This window comes from Sturnira hondurensis, unplaced genomic scaffold (assembly GCF_014824575.4).
Source record: "Sturnira hondurensis isolate 20B ecotype Veracruz unplaced genomic scaffold, ASM1482457v3 Scaffold0000880, whole genome shotgun sequence".
Lineage (NCBI taxonomy): Eukaryota > Metazoa > Chordata > Mammalia > Chiroptera > Phyllostomidae > Sturnira > Sturnira hondurensis.
This window is the reverse complement of record NW_028073511.1, coordinates 236,968-262,228: the sequence shown is the minus strand read 5'-3', so window position 1 is coordinate 262,228 and position 25,261 is coordinate 236,968. Positions and strand designations below refer to the sequence as shown.

At 40.1% G+C, this 25,261-nt stretch overlaps 1 protein-coding gene and 1 non-coding gene across 2 annotated transcripts in view; both read right to left on the bottom strand.

The window, feature by feature from the left end:
- DNAH8 (dynein axonemal heavy chain 8) overlaps positions 1-25,261 on the bottom strand; it is a 303,075-nt gene that overhangs the window by 62,195 nt on the left and 215,619 nt on the right. The window contains exons 75-79 of the mRNA XM_037051914.1: positions 22,421-22,673; positions 22,121-22,311; positions 16,520-16,641; positions 13,256-13,374; positions 2,937-3,139 (exon numbers count right to left, since the gene is read on the bottom strand). Of these exons, the coding sequence (XP_036907809.1) occupies positions 2,937-3,139; positions 13,256-13,374; positions 16,520-16,641; positions 22,121-22,311; positions 22,421-22,673 (888 nt within the window). The remainder of the gene's footprint in view (positions 1-2,936; positions 3,140-13,255; positions 13,375-16,519; positions 16,642-22,120; positions 22,312-22,420; positions 22,674-25,261) is intronic.
- LOC118994551 (small nucleolar RNA SNORA19) lies at positions 16,000-16,128 on the bottom strand. The gene has a single exon (XR_005068080.1). It is a non-coding gene; the product is annotated as a small nucleolar RNA SNORA19 (small nucleolar RNA).

The window sequence follows — 25,261 nt, the reverse complement described above, 5'->3', positions numbered from 1 at the left end:
TCAAAAAATACCATCCAAACTCAGAGCCTTTGCTGAAGTAATAATTTCAAAACTTCTCATTTCTCTTCATTTTCATAATTAGCCTATTCAGATTTTTCTACCTTTCCTGAGATAATTTTGTAAATTTGTATTTCACAAATTAATTTTAATGAGATGTTAAAGTTTATTACCATAATTATACATCATTCTCTTGTTATTTACATTTTTTATCTGTGTACATCATTCTCACTTATTATTTGTGTATTTGTGAGTCTGAGTTTCATTTGTTCTCTTTTATTTGTGTTTGGATTCTGTTTTCAAACCTGCCCTTCCTCTGGTACCCCACCCTTCCCCACCCAGAATCCTGGTAGAGTTCTCATGCTAAATCCATGTGTTTTCTGCCCTTGCGCATGCACCCAGTGCTTTCGTGCAGAATTTATCTGCTCCAAATCTCTCACTGCAGGGCCTGACAGGCACCAGACAGTATCCACTGTGAGGTTTCCTTCTCTTCTTTTCCTACAGAAACTTATTTGATTGGTCCAATCCTTCAAGATGCTGTTAGGTAACTGGTTAATTCGTCCAATAAAGGCAGAGAGCACTAAAGTGAAGTTTTCCAGCAAGTCCTGAATCAGATCTGTCACCAGCCAGCTCTCCGGCCTTCTTGCACTGAGACCTTAGTTTCCCCAGCTGTAAAGTAAGGTATGCAGCTGGATGTGAAGACTGCCAGAGCCCCATTTACCTTGAGCATTCTATGATTATCAGTTATCCAATTATCCAAATAGAATATTTCTAGTCGAAACTAGATTAATGTGGCATTCTGTCTACCTAATTGTTTCATTGCCACAGCTATTTTGGGAATTTTAACCCAAAGCAGTGATAGCATGTGACTTTCTAACATACCTAAAAATGATTTAGGGAATAGTTCTTTATAACTTCAATGAGTTCTTCAGTATCAAAATCAAATCTACTTTGTTTTAGTCTCCTGACAAAGTATCCAATAGAAGCTTGAATGATTGTTGGAAAAACAAATTAGGAGCAATGGAAATGGAAATCACCAAATTGCCAAGCAAAGCAGTATGATAACATGTAATAACACTAAAGGTGATACAATTCTGGCCTTTCATATATTTATTTAATTTCATAGTTAAAATTTCTCCCAAAGAAGATCTTGAATTTAATTCTATTTTAAACCCTTGTCCAAGACAGAAGCACTATTAATATTTGAAATGGTAACTAGTTGAACGTGTTCTTCTTCTAGGAAAAATATGCCTTTCTAAGAAATGCTCACTGCTCCTCTGGCTCCATATATGCAATTTCTGCTATGAACCTATTGCCACAGCAACAGTCCACTGACTGGCCCAAAAAGGAGCACGAGACCAAAGCAAAACGGATGAATTTCTTCCCTGGCTATTTGGATTTGGGATTAAGAGAGTAAAGGGAATTTCCCTGGGAGTACTGAACTTACTAAACATGTCAGCCCACAAGCCACCAGAGGCCATGAATTGTCACATGGAGATGGGTTGTGGCAAGGTAGAAATAAAGAAATCTATATGCAGAGCAAAATGGAGCACAGAAGCAGCTGGACAAAGACCCACAGAAGACTAGATCTGAGACAGATTTGCAAGGTACAGGCTGTGAGAGAGGCACCACCCTTAGACCAGCGCAGATGACTGGCATGCTAAAGTACATTCCAGAGCAAAACAGCCCATTTTCAAGGTGGTTAATGAGACTTAACCATGAGCAATTGCCAAAAAAAACAATTTAAACATGAGCCTATATAAAACATAGAATGGTGTGGTGACAATGAACAGAGCAAAGTCAAGATAAGAAAAGTGGGAGCAAACATAGATCACGCTACCATTAGCTAATGATTTACAGTAACTTCTTAGTGCAGAGGGACATATGGTGAACACTTGAATTGATTTTGTATCATGCTTATATTAACTAAATAATAAATTCAATGTAAGTTTTATTTCACAGGGTAGGGTTAGTGATTCATAATTAATCACTTTATGATCTTTATAAAGATATGAATGAATCAACCTGGCAAGTTATGCTTACAGAGATCTGAACCTGGAAGATCCCAATGGATGTTCCAACAAGACCCAAGTTTTCAGAGGAAGAACAGCAGGCCAACAGCCTTCCTACAAGAAGATGATGGCTCAATCCTGTCAAGATGGGCTCTGCATCATGCAGATCCCTATCCTTTGGCTCTGCTGACCCAGTCAGTGCTCTCACAACTTAAGTGTTTATAACTCCTCGCTCTGTCTCCCCACCCTGGAATAACTTTCCTTCCATTTCCCACCATCCCTGCCTAATGAAATTTTATTTATTTTCTTAGATCCTTCTCAAAATGTCATCAGTGTGATCTCCATATCACACAGTGTGACTGCTACCCACGCAGTCTGAGTAGCTCTGGATCCTGTAATTGGACACGTCCATGTAACTCTGTTACAGCAGCCGTCACATGATTTTCAGTGAAGTGTTTACATGTCTGTCTTCCCAGCTGTGTTGTACTCATCTCTGGACTCCTCACAACTATCACAGTGCCTGAACTAAACGTAATTGAATGAAAACATGAATAAGTGAATCCTCAATTACTACGCATTACAGTGGTTATAGCTTTTTAACATTGCAACAAAATAGACTTTGTTGTAATTTTATATAGAAATGACCATAAAATTTGCTTTGTTATATTCATTCTTGCTAATCTATTACTCATGTAGTATGCTCATCTGCTTATAACTTAAACAAAGCATATTAAGTTTGTTCTTCTCTGCACAAAGATATCTCTTTCCTAACCTCACTCTAGATCTGAAAAGGGAAAGAAGAAAGAGTCTTCTATTTTTTCTAACTCATTTTTATGGATATATTTCCAATCAGTTATAAAGTTATAAAAGGTAAAAGTTGAGGAAAATGTGGAGGTTTTGCTAAATTTCATAGAGTGCTGATCATACCTAGCTTCAGTTTCTTGGCCAATGCATCAATTTGAATTGTGGGATCAGATCCCATGGACAGAAAACATATCAGAGGTGTTCGTGTGTCACTTTCTTCCCAAGTTTTCTCCAGATTTAAGATAACTGGTTCTGTGTACTTCTCCTCCAAAGAATCTGCAATGTACTTTCTTGCTTGAAAAACAGTACGGTCTGGGCACCAAGACCTAGAAACAAATATGAGTTAGAGGAAAGAGATTCAATCTGTTCATTTTATATTCTATCTAATTCTAAGCACATAAAGAACTTATTTAATTAGCAAAGGACAAAAAGCTAATTCTCCAGTATGCAGTACTGTGTAAGAGGGATGGCAAGGTTTTCTATCCCTGGAGGAGTGCAAATTTAATCATGTGGTGCTGGTGCTAGGCATTGGCAAGTAGAGCAGAAACAGTAACAACACAGTCTGTCGTCAGTCTGGAAGGGAACTTAGAAGTCAGCTAATCCAAGCGTCTCATTTTCATTTCTTAATTGAATTTATTAGGGTGACAATGGTTAGTAAAGTTACATAGTTTCCAGGTATACAATTATATAACACATTATCTGTATACTGTATTGTGTGTTCATTGCCCCAAATCAAGTCTTCTTCCATCACAATTTATCCTGTTTAGCCTCTGTGACCTCCCCCACGGCCTTTTCCCTCATGTAATCACCATGCTGTTTTATCTGTGTCTGAGACAAGTGTCTCATTTTCAGAAGAAACAGCAACTACTCTGAGACTTTAATTGGTTATTTTTAAAAACTGCATCAACATTATCCCTAGTAACTGAGGCTGTTAGCTTCAAGTAAGCAGTTCCTCATTAAAACTACTACCCAGGAGCACATTTCTTCTTTGACAGATTTTTACCAAGCACCTACTACACATCAGGCCCCACTCAGCAGTGAAGTAAGGGGAAGTATCCTCTGCCAGCTCCGTGCCAATGGAGACTGGCTGACCTACCGCACACCAGGAAGCTCTGCAGTCTTCCACAGGAGAAGTAATGTGTCAAAAGTATCATAAGTATGTTGATCAGCAAGCATTTATTTAATACCATCTGTGTTGCCTACATTGTTGTAGGTTGGAAATATGACACATTAAATAATGTCATTTGTTATTTGATATTTAAAATTGCAGAAAAATTCTACAGGTTACACTGTTCACTTGACAAAGATTCTGTTTAAAATGATGGATAAAAGATAGACACATCCATTCCAATAAAAAAAAATAGCTCTTTCAGACTGTAGACCATGAGGTCACCATTGCTGACTGCTGTGATCACTCCCAAAGAGTGACAACATGAGGAAACAACCTTTTGTACAAAATGCACACTAAGGTTGGAGTATAACACTGGGAAAGACAAAAACTACTCTAAAATTATCCAACATCTTTTTGTTAATTTCCTGGTGGTCTTGCCTCAACCACCAATCTAATCTCTCTCTCTCTCATTCTCTTATTTTCTCATTCTCTCTCTCTCTCACACACACACATACACACTGATCTTCTAATATAGAAGCCTTCTTTGAGCTACTAGATATTGAGAAAATGTGGGGGACATCCAATATGGTAGAGAAGTAAGTGGAAGCTACACTAACTTCCTCCCAGGGCCAACCTGGAATTAAAATTAAACTGTACAGAAATCATCTTGAATAACCAACTGAACACTAGCTGGAAAGAAACCTCATGACCACAGAAAGACAGAAGAAAACACTTCACCAAAATGAGGCTGGTAGGGAATGTGGAGGAGGGGCAAGAGAGCTGGCTGGGCTCCAACAAGTGGCAGCTGAAGTTCTGGAGGGATATTTCAGAAACCAGGGGGTTCCTCCTGAGAAAGGGTGGAGTCTAAACCCTAAGCTATGCCCCCCAGGCTACGGCATCAGAGCTGGAAAGAAAACCAGATAACATCCAGCTCTAAAAAGCAGCAGGGTTTCTGTCTGCCAGGGAGAGATGGCTGCAGACACAGACAGCCTCTTAAAGGGCCAACCCACAAAATTTTGTTTGCAGCCACTTACCTTGGGATCCAGCAGGGAGAAGGCAGAGTGGACTAGAAACACTTGAGGAGAGTCAGGGGTTGGTGGCTCTGGGGAGAAAACTGAAGGAAGAGCCACCAGGATCCCTGTGCTGAGTCATTCTCTACACTGCAGAAGCCATCTTTCTCACAGAGAGCACTTCTATCCAAGGGGCACAGCTTAAGGGAAAGCAATAGCCCCACCTGCAGGTATTACTCTGCACCATCCCGTGATTGCTTGAGCTACTGATTATGGCTTGTGGCTACACCACTGATTAGCTTAACAACTAAGGCAGAAAATATAAAGCTGCCAAAATTGGCAGACAGAGAAATAGACCGCAAATGAAAAAACAAGAGAATTCTCCAGAAGAAGAACTAGATGAAATAGAGGTAAGCAATTTATCAGTTAAAGAGTTTAGAGTAATGATTATAGAGATAATCAGTAACATGATAAAAGATACAGAAACCATAAAAAAGGACCAGTCAGAAATAAAGAATGTAATATCCAAAATAAATAATACACTGGAAGAAATAAACAGTAGGTTAGATGAAACAGTGGATAAAATCAGTGATTTGGAAGACATGGTAAAAATTAAAAAACACCCAGGCAGAACAGCAAAAAGAGAAAAAGAATTTTAAAAAATGAGAGAGCTTAAGACACATTTTGGACAACATGAAGTGTAACAACATCCACATCATGAATACCAGAAGGAGAATAGAGCAGGAGAGAGATTGATAACACGTTTGAAGAAATAATGACTGAAAATTTCCCTAATTTGGTGAAGGGAAAAGTCTAGTAAGCTTTGAGAGTCCCAAAGAATTTGGACCTAAAGAGGCCTACAACAAAACACATCATAATTAAAATGGCAAAGCTTAAAGACAAGGAGAGAATCCTAAAAGCCATAAGATAAAAGCAAATAGTTACATACAAGGGAGCACCCATTAGACTGTCGTTTGATTTCTCGACAGAAACATTTCAGGCCAGAAGGGAGTGGTGTGAAATATTCAAGGTGATAAAAAAGCAAGGACCTACAACCAAGGCTACTTTACCCAGCAAAGCTATCATTTAAAACCAAAGGAGAAATGAGGAGCTTCCGGACAAGAAAATGCTAAAGAAGTTTGTCAACACCAAACCAGTATTGCGACAAATGTTAAAGAGCTAAGAAGAAAGAAGGAGAAGGAGGAGAGGAAGAGGGAGAGGCAGGAGAAGGAGAAAAAGAAAAAAAGAGGAAAATAGCTTAACAATAAAATGGCACTAAATATATATCTATCATTAATAATCTTAAATGTGAATGCTTTAAATGCTGCAACCAAAAGACATAGGGCAGCTGAACAGATAAGAAAACAGGCCCCATATATATGCTGCCTCTAAGAGACTCATCTCATATCAAAAGATACACACAGAGTACAGTAAATGGATGGACACAGATTACTTATATCCAACAAAATAAACTTTAAAAGAGGACTTCCAGCCAAAATGGAGGCATACTTTGCCTCCTCACACAACCAAAAGAAGGAGAACAAAAAATTTCACAACAAAAAATAACCAGAACTTCCAGAAAGTCAAACTGTATTTAAGTCCAACAACCAAGGAGCTAAAGAAAAAACATTCATTCAGACTGGTAGTGGGGCAGAGACAGGCAGCCGGGATGGAGAGGACACGCGGCAAGGCAGTGGCTGGAGGACCAGACAGAAAAGGCAGCAGCTGGTGGACTAAGGTAGGCAATGTGGTGAGTGGTGGACCAGGTGGTCCCACATTTGTGTGTGGATATACCAAGAAGAACAACTGGGGAGTGGGACAGATTGAGCAACCCAGGGTTCCAACGTGGTGAAATAAAGCCTCGAAACTATGGCTGTAAAACCTGTAGAGGTTGCAATGGCAGAAGAAACTCCCAGCCTCAAAGGAGAGTTCCTTGGAGAGACACACGGGGTCCTAGAATGTACACAAACCCACCCACCTTGGAATCAGCATCAGAAGGGCTCGATTTGCTTGTGGGTAGCAGGGGAAGTAACTGAAAGCCAGCCAAGTGCCGAACAAGCTGAAGTGTTCCCTCCCTGACCCCTCCCCCACATAGAGCAAAGTGGGTTGTCCCAACCTTGGCAAATACCTAAGTCTCCAACCTTTACAACACAACAACTGGGCTGAATATGTTTGCAAAATGAAAAAAAAAGTTAAGGCTATGCAAAGTGAAATAAAGAAAAATATACAGGGAACCAACAGTGAAGGGAAGGAAACTAGGGCCCTAATCAACAATTTGGAGCAGAAGGAAGATAAAAACATTCAACTGGAACAGAATGAAGAAACAAGAATTCAAAAAAAAAATGAGGAGAGGCTTGGGAACCTCTGGAACAACTTGAAACGTTCCAACATCTGAATTATAGGGGTGCCAGAAGGAGAAGAGGAAGAGCAATAAATTAAAAAACTATTTGAAAACAAAATGAAGGAGAACTTTCCCAATCTGGCAAAGGAAATAGACTTCCAGGAAGTCCAGGAAGCTCAGAGTCCCAAAGAAGTTGGACCCAAAGAAGCACACACCAAGGCACAGCATAATTACATTAGCCAAGATTAAAGATAAGGAGAGAATCTGAAAAGCAGCAAGAGAAAAGGAGACAGTTACCTACAAAGGAGTTTCCATAAGACTATCAGGTGATTTCTCAAAAGAGACCTTACATGCAAGAAGGGGATGGAAAGAAGTATTCCAAGTCATGAAAGGTAAGAATCTACATCCAAGATTAGTCTATTCGGCAAAGCTTTCATTTAGAATGGAAGGGCAGATAAAATGCTTCCCAGATAAGGTAATGATAAAGGAGTTCATCATCACAAAGCCCTTATTATATGAAATGTCAGAGAGACTTAACTAAGAAAAAGATAGTGATCAAAACTATGAATAGTAAAATGACAAGAAACTCACAACTATCAACAACTCAACCTAAAAACAAAAACAAACTAAGCAAATGACTAGAACAGAAACAGAATCAGAGAAATGGAGACCACATGGAGGGTTATCAGCAAGGAGGAGTAGGGGGTAGAATGGGGGAAAAGGTACAGGGAATAAGAAGCATAATTGGTAGGTAGAAAAGAGACAAGGGGAGGTTAAGAACAGTATAGGAAATGGAGAAGCCAAAAAACTTACATGTACAACCCATGGACATGAACTGGGGTGGGAGGGAAGCTGCTGGGGGGAGTGCAGGGTGGAAGGGAATAAAGGGGAGAAAAAAATTGGATAACTGTAATAGCATAATCAATAAAATATATTTAAAAAAAGAAAGGCTATAGTACGAGACAAAGAAGGATAATACATAATGGTAATGGGAGCAATCCAAGAAGAGGATATAACCCTAGTAAACATTTATGTACCCAACATAGGAGCACCTAAGTTTGTGAAGCAAATTTTGATGGTCATAAAGGGAAAGATCAACAGAAATACTGTCAGAGTTGGAGATTTTAACACCCATTGGCTTCAATGAATAGATCTTCTAGACAGAAAATCAACAAGGAGACAGCTCCCTTACACAGTAGATGAAATGGATTTAATTGATATCTTCAGAGCATTTCACCCCAACAAAGCAGCTGAATGTACATACTTTTTAAGTGCACATGGAACATCTTCTAGGATAGACCACATGTTATGACACAAAACAAGTCTCAATAAATTTAAGATTGAAATCATATTAAGTATCTTCTCTGACCATAATGCTATGAAACTAGAAATCAACCACAAGAACACTGAAAAACACAGAGACATGGAAGCTAAATTACATGTTATTAAACACTGAATGTGTCCACAACGAGATCAAGTGAGAAATAAAAAATACTTCAAAACAAATTAAAATGAGGACACAACAATCCAAAACCTGTGGGGCACTGGGAAAGCAAGCCTAAGAGGGAAATGCATAGCATTACAGGTCTATCTCAAAAAAACAAGAAAAAGTTCAAATAAACAATCTAATTTCACCTTGAAGGAACTTGAACAGACAAACAAAGCCCAAACTGAGTAGAAGGAAGGAAATGATAAAGATCAGGGCAGAAATAAACAATAGAGTTGAAAAAAATGATACAAAAGAACAATGAATCCAAGAGCTGGTTCTTTGAAAACATAAACAAGATTGACAAACCTTTAACTAGACTCATCAAGAAAAAAGAGAAAGGACCCAAATAAATAAAATCAGAAATTAAAGAGGAGAAATAACAACTGACACCAAAGAAATACAAAGGATTGTAAGAAAATATTATGAACAACTATATGCCAAGAAACTGGACAGTGTGGAAGAAATGGATAAATTCCTAGAAACATACAATCTTTCAAAAATAAATCAAGAAGAATCAGAGAATCTGAATAGACAGATTACACCTAGTGAAAGTGAAGCAGGAATCAAAAAACTCCCAACAAACAAAAGCCCTGGACCAGATGGTTTCATTTTACCAAACATTCCGAGAACTAACACTTCTTCTTCTAAAACTAGTTCATAAAATTCAAGAGGAGGAAAGGCCCCCAAACTAATTTTACAAGGCTAATATTACCGTAATACCAAAAGCAGATAAACACACTAAAGAAAGAAAATTATGGGCCAATATCACTGATGAATATAAATGCTAAAATCTTCAACAAAATGTTAACAAACCGAATACAGCAATGCATCAAAAAGAACATACATTATGATCAAGTGGGATTTATTCTGGGAAAGCAAGGTTGGTACAACATTCCCAAATCAATAAATGTGATTTACCACATAACAAAATAGATTAAAAAACACATGATTCTATCGATAGATGCAGAAAAAGCATTTGATAAAATCCAGTCCCCATTTATGATAAAAAAATCTCAGCAAAATGGGCTTAGAGGGAACATACATAAACATATTAAAGGCCATATGCCAAACCCACTGCCAGCATCATATCAATGAGCAAAAACTACAAGTGTTCCCCTTAAGATCAGGAATGAGACAGGGATGTCCACTTTTACCTCCCTTATTCAGTGTAGTACTGGAAGTCCTAGCCACAGCACGCAGACCAGAAGACGAAATAAAAGGCATCCACATTGGAAAGGAAGAAGTAAAACTGTCCTTGTTTGCAGATGACATGGTACTGTTCATAGAGAACCCCAAAGATTCCACCAAGAAACTACTGGAACTAATAAATGAATTCAGCAAAGTAGCAGGATACAGAAATCAGTTGCATTTTATATGCCAATAATGAAGTGACAGAAAAGAAAATTAGGAAAACAATCCCATTCACAACTGCTACAAAAAGAATAAACTACCTAGGAATAAACCTAACCAAGGATGTAAGAGACTTGTACTCAGAAAATTATGACACTGAAGAAAAAAATTGAAGAAGATACAAATAAGTGGAAGCACATACCATGTTCATGGATAGGAGGAATTAACATCATCAAAATGTCCATACTACTCAAAGCAATCTAGAGATTCAATGCAATTCCTATCAAAATTCCAATGATGTGTTTCACAGAACTAGAGCAAATATTTTAAAAATTTATATGAAACCACATTGGGAACTGCCCTGCCTCATTTCAGAAGCTGTAAGCCCCCATAGCTAAGGCCAAGTAAAAAGACCTTGGGACCATAAGCCACTAAGGAGACAAAGCTTATCCTCCCAGCAGGGACACAACCTCTACCCCTTTACTTCACCCTGCTTGACCCTAGGCAGGTGACTGGTTAGCCAATGACTGGGAAGATTCCTCCAGGGAAGGACAACCTAAGATAGGCATGGTTGTAAAGGAGCCATCAGGGAAAGACTTAGAGGACTATAGAAAAGGGGTGATGGACCTTCACCCCTGGACTGTGTCACAGCATGAGTCCTCATTCTATCTGTAAAGTCTCCTAATCTCTTGGCTGCCTGTATCTCCCACTTGATTTTAAGCCTGAAATAATGCTGGAGGCAGGTGCGGCCCTGTGCTACGACGGGCAGCTTCCAGGGACAATCAGGCCTAGGAAAGAATGCATAAAATCCTATGAAACCTGCTTTGCTAAGAATATCCTTGATTTAAATGATAAGGGTCCCAGCATAAAATGAGTTTGTTTCCCAAAGTTTTATGGTCCTTTGGCATCACTCTAGCTACCTGACCCTGATTCAGAATAAGCCCTCATAGTTCTTTGAATGTTATCTATTGTTTGATTATTACTGCCTGACAATGACTGATGAGCTTTACCTATATGCTCTGTATTCCTATGCAAATTAAACCCAATAGAAGCCCATTGAGGAACAGGCTCAAGGCCCTTCTCCTCTGAGAGACTGGCCATCTTTCATCCCAAAGCAGATCACATCTTGGTAGACTTATTCTCATCCATGACAGCGGATGAGAACCACTAAAGGCCCCGCATACCAACAGCAGTCGTGAAAAAGAAGAACAAAGTTGGAGGACTCACGCTACCTAATATGACACTGTACTGTAAGACAATAGTAATCAAAACAGCATGGTAGTGGCATAAAAACAGACACATAGATCAATGGAACTGAATAGAGAGGCTAGAAATAAACTCATACCTTTACAGTCAATTAATATTTGACAGAAAAAGCAAGCACATACAATGGGCTAAACATAGTTTACTAAATAAATGATGCTAGGAAAATTGGACAGATATGTGCAGAAAAATTAAACTAGACCACCTTCTTACACCGCCACAATAATAAATTCAAAATGGATCAAAGACTTAAATGTTAGATCCTAAACCATAAAAATTTCTAGAAGAAAACATAACCAGCAAAATCTCAGACATTGCTAGGAGAAATTCTTTTATTGGATATATCTCCCCAGGCAAGAGAACAAAAAAAAAATTAAAAACTGGGACTACGCCAAACTAAAAAGTTTTTGCACTTTTTAGCAAAGAAAATCATCAACAAAACTAAAAGACAACCCATAGAATGGAAGAACATATTCACCAATACATCTGATAAGAGGTTAATATCCAAAATTTATAAAGAACTTACAAAAGTCAACTACAAAAAACAAACAACCCAATTAAAAAATGGGCAAGGGATCTGAATAGACACTTCTCTAAAGAGAACATACAGAAGGCCAACAGACATGAAAAGATACTCAACACCACTTATCATCAGAGAGATGCAAACTGAAACCACAATGAGACACTATCTCACACCTGTCAGAATGGCTATCGTCAATCAATCAACAAACAACAAGCGTTGGCAAGGATGTGGGAAAAGGGGAACCCTTTTACACTGTTGGCGTGGATGAAGATTGGTGCAACCACTGTGGAAAGCAGTATGGAGATGCCTCAAAAAAATTGAGAATGTTCTCCCTTTTGACCCAGCAATCCCACTTCTAGATATAATATATCTGAAGGAACTCAAAACACTAATTTGAAAGAACATAAGCACTCTTATGTTCATTGCAGCCTTTATTTACAATCACAAAAATGTGGAAGCAGCCCAAGTGCTTATCAGTAGATGAGTGGATAAAACAACTATGGGACTTTTACACAATGGAATACTATTCTGCTGTTAAAAAAGAAGAAAATGTTATCTTTTGTGACAGCATGGATGGATATGGAGAACATTACTCTAAGTGAAATGAGAAAATCAAAGAAAGACAAGTACCATATTTCACTCACATGTGGAATTTAATGAACAAACTGAACTAACAAGGAAAATGGGAACAGACTCACAGAGAGCAGGATGACAGCTAGTAGGGGATGGCAGAAGGGGTGGAGGGATTAAGCAAAAAGGAAAAAGGACTCATGGACATGGACAACAGTGGGGTGATTGTTGGGAGGAGGGGGGTATAATGGGACTAAATGACAATGGAAAAAATACAGTAAAGATTAAAACAAAAAAAATAAAAAAGAAAATGTGAAAAGTGAGAAGAAAAAATAGAATGTTCTTTCTTAACACAAATTTGAAACTTTTGCTTCTATTTTAATAGTCATGCCTACATTATACACTTTTATAGTGCAATATTTATGGCTTTTTCTCAGATGAAATTGAATTTCAGCTTATAAACTAATTGCTTTGTAACTTTGTGAGTTTTAAAGAAATAAATTCAATAATAAACAATAAAATGAACAATAAAAGTGTATTTTTCATGTTTTTTTGCTAAAAGCACTATAATTAATATGTTGTCAAAACATATCATTTTTGCCACCATCATCATTTTATTTGCTTGTGAAGGAGATAAAGAATTGCCATCAAAAATTGCAATTTGAAAGCATATGCATTTCTCATAACAACTACTGGGACATAGAGAATTAGACTCACTGAGATAAGTTCTATGATTTGATGGTACGATGAGTGATGCTTCCAGCTCTGACAATACCTATTCTCACCTGATAAGTAAAAGTTTGTGGCAGGTATCCAGTGAATCATTATATCCATCAGGGATAATTTCTTCCTCTGGAGCATCTTTATCAAACCAGCTTTTCCATCCCTTCTCATTGCGAGATATCTAAAATAAACAAGCCAATTAGCAAGCCATAGGAATATAAAGTTGAAATATAACCTTAGAAGTTTATTCTTTCCAGGCACATCATTTTTCAACCATAGCCACACAGTCTACCTTTTTCTTCAAAATAAATGACTCAAATAACACAGCTATTACTATTCCCTTTTAGTTTTCCCATTGCTTTTCTACATTATTCACTGAAATTCGGGCAATTTATCAATTACACTAAATAATTGGACAGGAAAAAAACCATACAGCAGGGTTTCTCAACCTCAGCACTATAGGCATTTGGGGTCAAATTATTTTTTGTTCATGGAGCTGTTCTGTACATTGTAGGATGTTTTGCAGCAACCCTGACCTGTACTCACTAGATACCAGTAACACCCCTTCCCCAATTCATGACAACCAAAAATGTCTCCAGACATTGTCAGATGCTCTCTGGGGGGGGGAGGGGGAGGGTGGCAAGAGGTTGCCCTTGGTTGAGAACCACTGATGGAGACCATTCTGATAAGCAAACCTCTAAATGTTGACCGCTACTTTAAATATTGGTAGATGGAAAAATCAAAAGTTTCACTTTCCTAGTGATCCCCTGACTTGAGACTTTAAACCCAAGAATAGAAGAAGTCTTTCCAAGAGCTGGTCTCAAATACCTTTCAGAAGCATGAAGAGAACTACAGAGCCTCAGAGGCATTGAAAAGTGCTCTGTGAAACCCAAGTTCTATAGAAACCAATTACAAAAACTACATATTGGGGAGCCTGACACTGCTCTTCAGCAACAATCAGGCTGGGTGAGTTACGTCGCATTTGCAAGCATGTTTAAATAGCAATGGTAAGCCCTAATAGCAAATAGCAAATGATCATATAACTGAGACTACGTGCCAGACCCAAGCATTGTCCTTTTCCTGCATTATCCCCACTTGTTACTGCAATGTAAAGGGGTTAAATAGATGCCCAGTGTCCACATCATATAGGATACAGATAGTGTGCAAATTAATAACAAAACTATTAACTCAGTTGCTCCAACTTTGTCCCTGGGACACTAACAGATGGAGGAGGACTTCTGAAATGTTTCAAAACTATCATCTTTCTCCTGGCTCTCCCTAATTGTCTTCTCTCAAAGAATTTGCCTGGGTTCTGCAGGCCTGGATGCTGCTGTGGCCCCACCTAATGCCCTGGTTCCTGGGAACTGCTACTCACAGCATCCCCTGCAGGCCTCCTCAACACTAGCACTAGAGAGAAAGAAGCACAGAAAGAAAGAGGGCATTTATTTTCAGCCTACTGTCCTTCCATCTGCTAATTTTGATACTTACCACAGTAGAACTTCCTGGGTGAGCTGCATCTGTGATGGGTAATGGGATAACTTCCGGCCCCTTGAGGCCCATCTTCATTTCCCTTTTTCCTGGCCCTCTCTGTTAGTAAAAACCACTTCCAGGTGTTAAACAGTTTGGCCTGGGATGCCAAGGCTGGGAAGGTACTGACTGAGATTATTTTTGTTCCAATTGCTGACATCCAATCAGCTATGAAACTGATCTCCTCTACTTCCTCTCAGACAAGCCAACCTGAGGGTACCCTGATGGTAGGTCCCCAGTTAACTTCTGCTACTTTCCTGAAAATGACTCCTGCTCTCCCTTCTGGCCCATCCAATGGCATACAAGGAGTTGTAGAGAAATAACTCCTGTTGTCAGGGAAACATCATGAGGTCTTCAGGCAAGTGGCTTCAGGCAAGTACTTAACTTCTTTGAATCTCCATTCCCTCATCTATAACTCAGGATTCAACAACACTTCCCTTGCAGGGGGACTGTTGTGATGGTTGTTGCCCAATACTTAGCTCACAGTCAGCAGTAGTAGCTACCAGATTCTACACCATGGGTATTTAGAATCTAATTGACAGAGGCAAAGGATAATGCATATCCCTCTACTGATATAACCCATCAGCACAGGGCCTGGATTTTGAGTGACTTTTCCAGTGGCGCCTGAAGGTCTCTCTTACCCGGTCTCCCAGTAGACAAGAACACTTCCTACCCCCCACCCCAATGAAAGTATTTATTTGAGCCTGGGGGACTCATTTGTGGCCGTACCACAAAACAAAGCTTACTGTCCATCACAGATGGATCCAGGGACTTTATTCAATTGATTCTGACCCAACCATGGCTGAACAGGTAAAGAATTCATCTCCAGTGTTCTAGAAATACCACTAAGTGGACATACACAGTTTATGCATGGTGCCGGCTGGGGGTGGTTCAAGGGTAGTGAATCACAAGATGACAGCATGAGGCGTCTGCCAACTTGTAGTCTACCTATCACCTCATCTGTCCATCATAAGCAACAACCCAAAGGATGATTATTATTAGCAATGACACTGGGATATGACAGGCCCTTCATCAGTGACAAGGAGTTGTAACCAACAGACCCCTATAATAAACAACTATATCTATTCTAAGTTGCATACCTGTTTTCCAGTGAGAGTTGGATCAAAAACTAATCATATCAAATTCACTTTTTCAAATAAGAAAAACAAGGAAATCAGAACCATTGAGTCCACCATTTTCAATATTATACTTCACCATTTTACATTTTCACCATTAAAATTATTAATTTTTTTTATTTTAGCATTTTAAAATTTTTTATTCTTGTCTGAAGCTGACTGGCAGCAATGGCTAAGTTAGTCATGCTGCCAATTTACCTCCAAATATTTACTTAGCACATCAGAAATTTCTTTTCTCTTGACATAAAGAAAAAAGACAATGAAATGTGCACAAAATGATTGATTTTTAAAGAAAGGGCTTCAACATCTAATTTGCCTCAAGTTCAAACAGCACAAATTATTAGTAATAGGCAGAAGTAAAAACACCAATAGCCTACAACAAAAAGCTCCACCCACTGGGTCTGATTCTGACAGCAATTCAAGCAACTTTTAAATGACCCATGCCCACCACACAGAAGGAAAAGGCAGCAGCCTACCCCTATGAAAAGGTTCCTCCCGGAAGCCCCCTCTTCGAAATCCCCCTGGAGAGCCACAGAGCCTTAAAGCCGCACTACTGTGTTGACTCTTTTGGGTGAAGAAGGATTTGTCACAGGAGGCCCCAATTAAAATGGACTGGGTGTGTTTGGATGTACAGATCTGTACTTTTTTCCAGTCCTTTATTACCTGGTTCATAATTTCTGCAAATTGTGGAAGTTTACTCAGCTCCACAAGGTTCAGCCAGGTCATATCGAGGATCCAGCGAAACGGTTTGGGAGGGCAGGCTTTCAGATCCAAGGCTGCTCCTCCTGGGGAAAGGCAGCAGCAGGAATCAGGTCAGCTCATGCTCCATTTTTAGAAATTTACTTTCCAAGTAATAAAAATAAGATAACCATATTACAGAAAAAATGAGAAAATTGAAAAATAGTCATATTACAGAAATTGTAGTTATATTTTTTTAGGTTCATTTCCTTCAAGTCCTAGTGTTTTATTTACTGATTTATACCATCTTAAAAAATACAGATGGTAATTCCTTGTCATTTTTCACTACAAAAAATTGTTCTCGGGTGGTTGTTGTTGTTTGCCTTTTTATTATTTTTTTTAACAATCTGAAATGTACAATTTTGATATCAATGAATAGGCTGATCTTTCCATGTGTAATTTTAAAAATCACTACTCCAGAAGTTTGATATTGAATACAATTTGTTACCAAAAAGATAGGTACATGATTAGATTGAGCTAATACGGCTGTGAGGTTTTATGGGGGTAACTATGGTTCAAATCATTTATTCATTCACTTATTTAACAAATACTAATTAAGCATTTTTTATGTAACTGACATATTCCAGGCACTGGGAATAAAGCAGAGAAAACCAGACACGGCTCCTGCTCTCACAGTATGTTAGCTACAGGGTTGGTTCGTATTTTGAAACAAATCTCAAGTGAGCATACCCAATGTGGTGATCTTCCACATAGGCTATATTTATGATTTCAAAATTCCTCTATTGCATGTCTTATTAACGCTTTATCATAATAATTCCAGCTCTGTTGTTTAATTCAGATTATACAAAACAGTGATTTGGAACTTTTAAATCCCATTATCCTCCTGAAGAACTCATGAAATCCCTCCACTTCATGTATCAGCCTTTGGGCAAACATGGAGGAGAGAGGACTACAAGGCTCCGCACTCCAGCATCTTTCTGAGACGGTGAATGAGCCTAAGTACTCCTTTTGCCCCTTTGTTCTACCCACAGGGTCAGGGATTCTGAATGCCTCAACACCATTAGAACAGGTAAACCTTCCTCACCACCGGATGCGGTAAGAGGGAAAGCCTTACTCTGCACTGTTTCTTCTGACACCAAGTTCACTGCAGAAGCAACCACTGGAGTCACCTGCAGACTGAAAGGATTCCACTTCTCTGACACAGAGACAAAGTAAGTCATCCTTTTCTTTTTGGTTATTTCCAAAATAGTGTTTTCATAAGCCTCAAAGACATCAGGAGAGGACATTTAGGCTGCATCACTGTTTCCAAACATGTTGTACACCTGAGCTCACCCAGAATAATCACAGCTCATTCTACACTCCCAAATAATCTGGCTCGGACACTTGCTGGCTGCATAAACTTGAACAAAGAACTCATTTTTCTGTTTCCTCTTACGTCACATATCATCTGCCAGATTGGTTGCTGGGAAGATTAAATAAATTACTGTAGTAGAAACCTTAGGACAGTCTTGGTCCACAGTAAAAACTATGTAATCATTAGCCATGGTTTTGATATTAACTCTCCTTCTGTTTTGGAACTCTGGTCCAATCCAACCTGGAAGGCAAGAGCACACCCCTAAGGTGTCTTTTGTCCATGGGATATGACAAAAGAAAGATGATACCTTTCTAAAATAACTAGAAAAAGGGGGAAAAGGGGAAACCAATTATGCCATAATGCAAGATTTCCCCTGGTATCTATTTCATTTTTTAAAGTGTTCTAACATTCTCAGTTGAAATAGAAAGTCAAAGCCACCTTCCAAATATTGCAGAAATTGATTAAGAATTGATACAGTCATTCTCAGAAAATCAAACATTCGTGGGAAATCAAATAATTCTGTTGTGATAGATAAGTCTTTCTTCTTTCTCCTATAAGCACTGAGTTCAAAATGACAAAAAAAATCAGTGATCTAAAAACCATATTTGTTAACTTTGAAACCACCATTAAAAACAAGGCCATACAATCTTTTAAAGAATTATTTGGTCAAAATGTAAGCCAAATGTAAGTTCAAAACTAATACAAACTGTACAATAAACCAGCTTTGGGCTGTTTTTTTTTTTTAAACCACCTCTCTTACTGTCAAGCTAACTATACTTTTGTCAATCAACCTATCATACAATCCCAAATTAATCCTCCTAAAGCACTGCTCTGTCCATGCTACTTCCCTGTTCATAAAGCATTCGATGGCTCCCTACTGCCCACTAAATTAAATCCAAACTCCTCTCACTGGCTCTTCTGGCCCTGTACAAGATAGTTCTCCTTGACTCTCAGTCTGATGAAATGGGGTTACAGATGTGTTCTCACCACAACCCAGATCTGCAGCCTTCTTTATTTTTCTGTGTCAAATCTAGTTCTCCTCACAAATTCCTTTCCCACTGTGATGCTGTCTGTCTCAGTCTCCTCTGATCTGCATACTTTGTCTCACAGAATTCAGTCTGCTTCAGGTGAGAACTCTGGTTTGGCTGGGTCTGCTGGGTTGGGAGGGGTGAGGTGGAGGAAGGGAGATTGCATCTTGACAGGGAGGGTGCCTCAGACCTGCATGCTGCCCTCTAGGCTCTGTGTGTCTTGGTCACAGGCTGAGATTCCACATTGTGTCCTCTGGACAAATCCTGTCTGACCTGCAGGTACATTGGGCTGTTATCCACAGGAACTAGTCCCGTGTCCTGCTCCAGTTCCCCTGCTCTGAAGCTTCTTGGTTTATGCCCCAGGCCTCTGGTGTGTGCCAATCTCCTCAACATTTCCATGTCCACACTCCTGCTTGCCAAACCTCAGGCTTATCCGTCTAGCTACTCCATCCACCAATGCCGCAAAGCAGCTTCCATGTTGGACATGGCTCTGGGCAGAATGCAGGGGCATCTTCTATCTGAATGTTTCTTGAGCACCCTCCTTTACTGATCCAAGGCAGAGCCTCAGGAGACAGGGAAGGGACAAAGACCTTTGCATCTGACCTCATTCTGCCTCTGACTCTTTGTCCTTCCCATGACCCACTGTGGACCAACAGGCCAGGTTTCCCACTTCTTTGTACATCATATCTGTCCCCACCTCAGGGGTCATACTAGCAGATGGGATTCGGAAAGCACAACCAGCTCACCAATAAGGAAAAATCTAAAAGTATACTTCCCAACCCACTTATATCCCACAGACAGGAGGCTTTCTACTTTGTGAGGCCCATTTTGCCCCCACTGCTGTCTGGATTCCCACGTTTCAATGTCCCCCTCCCCCACTGCCCAGTGCCCCAAACACTGAGGACGTGTCCCTAAGCCCGAGTGAAAGCTTCAAGGTGACTGAAGTGAGTCGAAGTAACTTTCTAGATTTGGTAAATTCAGGCTTATTTTATTTCAGCGTCACAGAGACCACACATACATCTAGACCCTCCCCTACAGAGCACACTGCGTCTCTCCCAGGCGGTACTAATCGTTTCCCCCAGGGCCTCCTGTACACGTAGGCACCTGTACCACATGCTGTCTTACTCCTACATACCATTTAAGACTTCAGTTCCTAAGGAAAAAATATGAACCCAAATGACATATTCCAATTTCCTTTGAATTACAAGAAAAACATCAAAGAAGAAATTTCAGTAATTATGCAAAACTATTAAAAAAGTTTCTTAAATGGTAATCTATCCTGGATCTGAGGACAAAATTAACTTAAGTAAGAAGAATGACAGAGTAACAAGAAGTTATGGGTTACTATCCTGCTGATTGTAAATTGTATGATGAGGATACAAGTGCACCACATCCTTTCACCTTGAAGTGCCAACTTGGAAATACTCTGCATTTTCTTCTTAGATGATCTCTTTTGCCCCCATGGCCTTGGTTGTTATTCTTACGCCCTATCTTTCCATTGACTTCTAAATGGTCTGGCCCACCCTGTCTAACTGTCTGCTGGTTCTCTCCAATTCAATGTCACCAGGGCTGTGGGAACATTCAATTTCCCTTCTTCCAAATACTGGCCATGGGAGAACTGCATTTCCTCGATTTCTTTGAAGTTAGATGTGGCCACACGTCATGCTCTGGCTAATGAAACATGAGCATAAGTGTCGAGTGTGGAGCAACTTTTAAGAGCCCTCATCCTATCACACAATTTGACACATCCCATCCCTCTGCCATAGTCACCATGGAAGCAGTGTGGACTCCCACGTGACTATGACAAGTGTGTTGAAGAGAGAGCAAAACAGAAGTATGGCTTTGCTGTGCCGGGCCACTGAAATTTGAGGATTGCTTTTATGGTCAGGAAACCTAGCCTGTGCTGACGGAAGCTAAGCGCCAAAATCACTTTCACTACTCCCCTGCTCCGACGCTCCTCCACTAGCTGCTCTTCCATCCCACCAGACCGGAAGTCTGCACAGACGTGAAACCGCATCTCTGACCCTTCTCTTGGCTTGGACATCCAGTCCATTTTACAGTTAGAGTCCCTCACCTCTGTTTCTTCTTTTTTATTCACAGTCTTAGTCCTAGGCTGGGAATGCCTTCCCTGTGCCAGGGAAGATTGTAAGAGAGTCTCCTGGGTTTTTCCTCTAATCCTATACATGTCTGTCAGAGTAATCTTCCTAAAGGACAATGAATGGCTCCTAAAGGATCCCATCACCACTTAGACACCTTGTTTCTCATTAGATAAAGAAAACCCTTCCTCTAGGAATCAAGTTTTACCAATTTATGTATTATTCATTTCTTTCCGCCTCTTGTTGTCTCAGCGAGGAAAATTTCCTTCGTTTCCACCTGTTCTTCACAGTCATTTTCAAACATCACTTTCTCTTTTTGGGGGAGAAGAGCATCTCCCCATGTATCAAATAATCTGAAAAAACCCACAGTTTGCTGTGCAGAGATCTATTTTCCAAGGAGCTTTGCCTGATGTCACCAACCACAGGTAGTCTCTCCCCTGTTTTAGACCTAACATTTTGTTTTTAGCTCTAACACTTAGGTCATTCTGCCTCATTTTACAGTTATTTTGAAAATTATTTTTATCCGCAGTATGAGACTATTGTTTCTTTTAAAGCAATGTCTGGTTTACCTTCATGTCGTTTCACAGACTCCAGCATGACGGGCTTGCATAGCATGTGATCAATACATACTTGTTTTAGTGAACTGAATAAAACACTTGTTTTCATTATGCTTCTAACATGGAGATGAGCAATGAATTAACTTCAAATATGAAATACAAGTGTGCCTTTTTTTACAGTGTAAAAAGTCATTACGCTCTTTGCTTATGGAATTGCTCTCTTGCAATAGAAGGCTCATCCCCAGCATCACTTTTCCGCCCTTTGACACCTGATCTCCTAATCACAGGCAACAGTGATTAAACTCCACTTAATTACATAACTAAAAATCAGAGTTAACACTGACCTGAAATAAGTTACCTTGAGTGAACAGAGCGCAATGAATGGAAATTAGAAAAAAAAGAGGTGTATAAATAAAGAGCTTCACTTTCCTTAGAACATAATTGTATTATAAAACTGAGTCTGCAGTGTACCAAAGAACACATAAACATAATATCCCTTACATGCCAGATCCATATTCCAAACCCTTCACCTTTAATGAAAGCCTGAAACTCTTTGTGTTTCACTGTTCCTCTCTGGAGATCAATCTTCAAGGTCATGAGGAGGACAAAGAGGAACTTGTGGTTTTCATACAGGCCTCTGACAGAGTACGTAAAAACTTCGTATGTCAGGTACTCGATAATATTCGTAATTCTCTTTTGAGGGAGTGGAGACTTCTCAGATCTGCAATACATTTTAAAAATCAAAGGAGTAAAAAGCTTTTTCTAAGAGTAGGAAGACAAACAAATACTTTAAGTTACTCTCTGGGGTGGGGGGAAGTAGGGAGGCCCACCTAGCCATGGACTGGTCAAATAACTTTAAGAACTGGGCCAGGGAGGTCTGGTACATGATGTTGACCATGCTCATCTCTGTGATAAGAAAGTAGAGGATGCTCCCACGGGTGGCGGCAGGCCGGAACTCCTCCTGAGCCATGTTGATCTTGATCTCTGTTTCCGCGGCCACGTGTAGCTTTTCACTAACTTCAGCTGCTGTCAGCTTGGTGGTTCGCAGGACACCAATGAGAGACTCATCATCTACCAAGGACCCTAAAAACCAAACAGGAAGACTATAGTACTGTGGAACACAAGATGGGGAAGGTGGAAATCTGTTCAGATATCATCTCGTTAATTGTTAGCTCCACTTTCTACCCCACAGGGTAGAAAGGTACTCTTAAGACACCAGATGGCTTTTAGTCCAACTACCAACCGATGTCTGAATTCTTCTAAACTTTCCTGCCGAGGGGCTTCCTTCAATCTGCCTAGAAATCTGTATTCCCAAGACAGCCCATGACTGGCCTCCAAATGTCTAAAGACAGAATCCTGTCTCCATCCACTCCCACAGGTTTCAGGTGTTCTTTACGTGACGTGGCTTTCACTCCATCATCATCCTGATGATGTCCCTCAAAGTGCCCTGAGCTCGTCAGTCCAGTGGTCTCACAGTGGGGCTGAGGCGAATGTTCCACACCAGTCTGCAGGGCAGCAGTACACTCTCTACTCCCACTTCAGTGGAATAGCCCTTGCCATTGAGAATTCTGGTCTCTCTAGGTCTCTGAACAAGAGTAAATTAGGCTAACAGTGGAGGCGTCTCACCAGGAGAGAAATCCTAATTTTATTTTGTTTCACCCTTCATTATTCTTTTTATTAGAAATAACACATTTTTTACAGTAAATTCCATTTTAAGATATGGAAAGACACTTTGGACATGAGGAGTTATGATATCCACAAACAGCAGTGCTCTGGCCTAGCTTAGAGTTCGGAGTGGTGGGCCAGTGCTGCGGAGGGTGCGGAGTCACTCTGATGGGCCTGCCAGGTCTCCCACAGACACCCAAACTGCAGTTACCCTCACAGGGAAGAGACCTGCAGTTACCCTCATAGATCCAGCACACTCTGGCGAGATCAGGGGAGGAGCCCTCAGCTCTTTTTTCTAATATTTAGAATCCCCAGAGATATCCAAATGGTGGGAGAACTCACTACACCAAAAGACAGACAGCTTCACTGGCACAAGCAGTGTAATCAAGGCAGGAAAATAGGACTCTTCCTTGAGGTTATCTTAAAGGTACTGCTGGAGACTTTTGTGAGAGTAACACAGTGTTCTTCCAGGAGATTAAAGTTTTTTATTTTTTATTTTTAAAATATATTTTATTGATTATGCCATTACAGTTGTCCTATTTCTCCCCTTCATTCCTCTCCACCCTGCACACCCTTTCCCCCACCATTCCCCCCCTTTAGTTTATGTCCACGTGTCACAAGTTCTTTAGATTCTATATTTCCCACACTATTCTTGTTCTCTCCCTATTTTCTACCTACCGTCTATGCTACTTATTCTCTGTACCTTCTCCCCCCTGTTGCTAACCCTCCATGTGATCTTCATATCTATGGTTCCACTCCTGATCTAACTGTCCTCTTAGTTTGCTTTTGTTTTAGGTGTAGTTGTTAATAACTGAGTTTGCTGTCCTTTCACTGTTCATATTTTTTATCTTCTTTTTCTTAGATAAGTCCCTTTAACATTTCATATAATAAGGGCTTGGTGATGATGAACTCCTTGAATTTGATCTTATCTGAGAAGCACTTTATCTGTCCTTCCATTCTAAATGAAAGCTTTGCTGGATAGAGCAGTCTTGGATGTAGGTCTTTGGATTTCATGACTTGGAATACTTCTTTCCAGCCCCTTCTTGCCTGTAAGGTCTCTTTTGAGAAATCAGCTGAAAGTCTGATGGGAGCTCCTTTGTAGGTGACTGACTGTCCCCTTATCTCTTGCTGCTTCTAGGAGTCTCTCCTTCATTTTAATCTTGGCTAATGTAATTATGATGTGCCTTGGAGTGTTCCTTCTTGGGTCCAACTTCTTTGGGACTCTGAGTTTCCTGGACTTCCTGGAAGTCTATAATCTTTGCCAGATTGGGGAAGTTCTCCTTTATTATTTGTTCAAATAAGTTTTCCACTTGTCGCTCTTTCTCTTCTCCTTCTGGTACCCCTATAATTTGGATGTTGGAATGTTTAAAGATGTCCTGGAGGTTCCTAAGCCTCTCCTCATTTTTTTGAATTCTTTTTTCTTCATATTTTTCTGTTTGGTCATTTTTTTCTTCCTTCTGGTTTACTCCCTTGATTTGAGTCCCAGTTTCCTTTCCATAACTATTGGTTTCCTGTGCATTTCCCTTCATTTCAATTAGTTTAGCCTTCATTTGTTCCTCTAATTTGTGATTAAAATTAACCAGTTCTATGAGCATCCTGATCACCAGTGTTTTGAACTGTGCATCTGATAGGTTGGCTATCTCTTGGTCTCTTAGAATTATTGGCTCTGGGGCTTTGAGTTGTTTTTGAGCCATAATGTTTTGGTCTGTTCATGCCTGTAATGAATGAGGGGTGGAGCCCTAGGTATTCACCAGGGCAGAGCAACCCAGTGGCTGGGTTGTGACGCTGTGTGGCGGGGCAGGGTCAGAGAGGGGCAATGGCGGTCTCCTCTGCTGCTTCCCACAAGCTGCTGGGGCTTGTGTGGTCTTTCTCACTGCTTGCTCCTTCGCCTGGTTTATCTGCGTGCACGCACAAATGTGTGACCCCTAGTCAGGCAGCCACCTTGCGCCCTCACTGGGTCTGCCCATTGCCACCCCATGCCTGGGATCTGCCAACTGCTGCCTGTG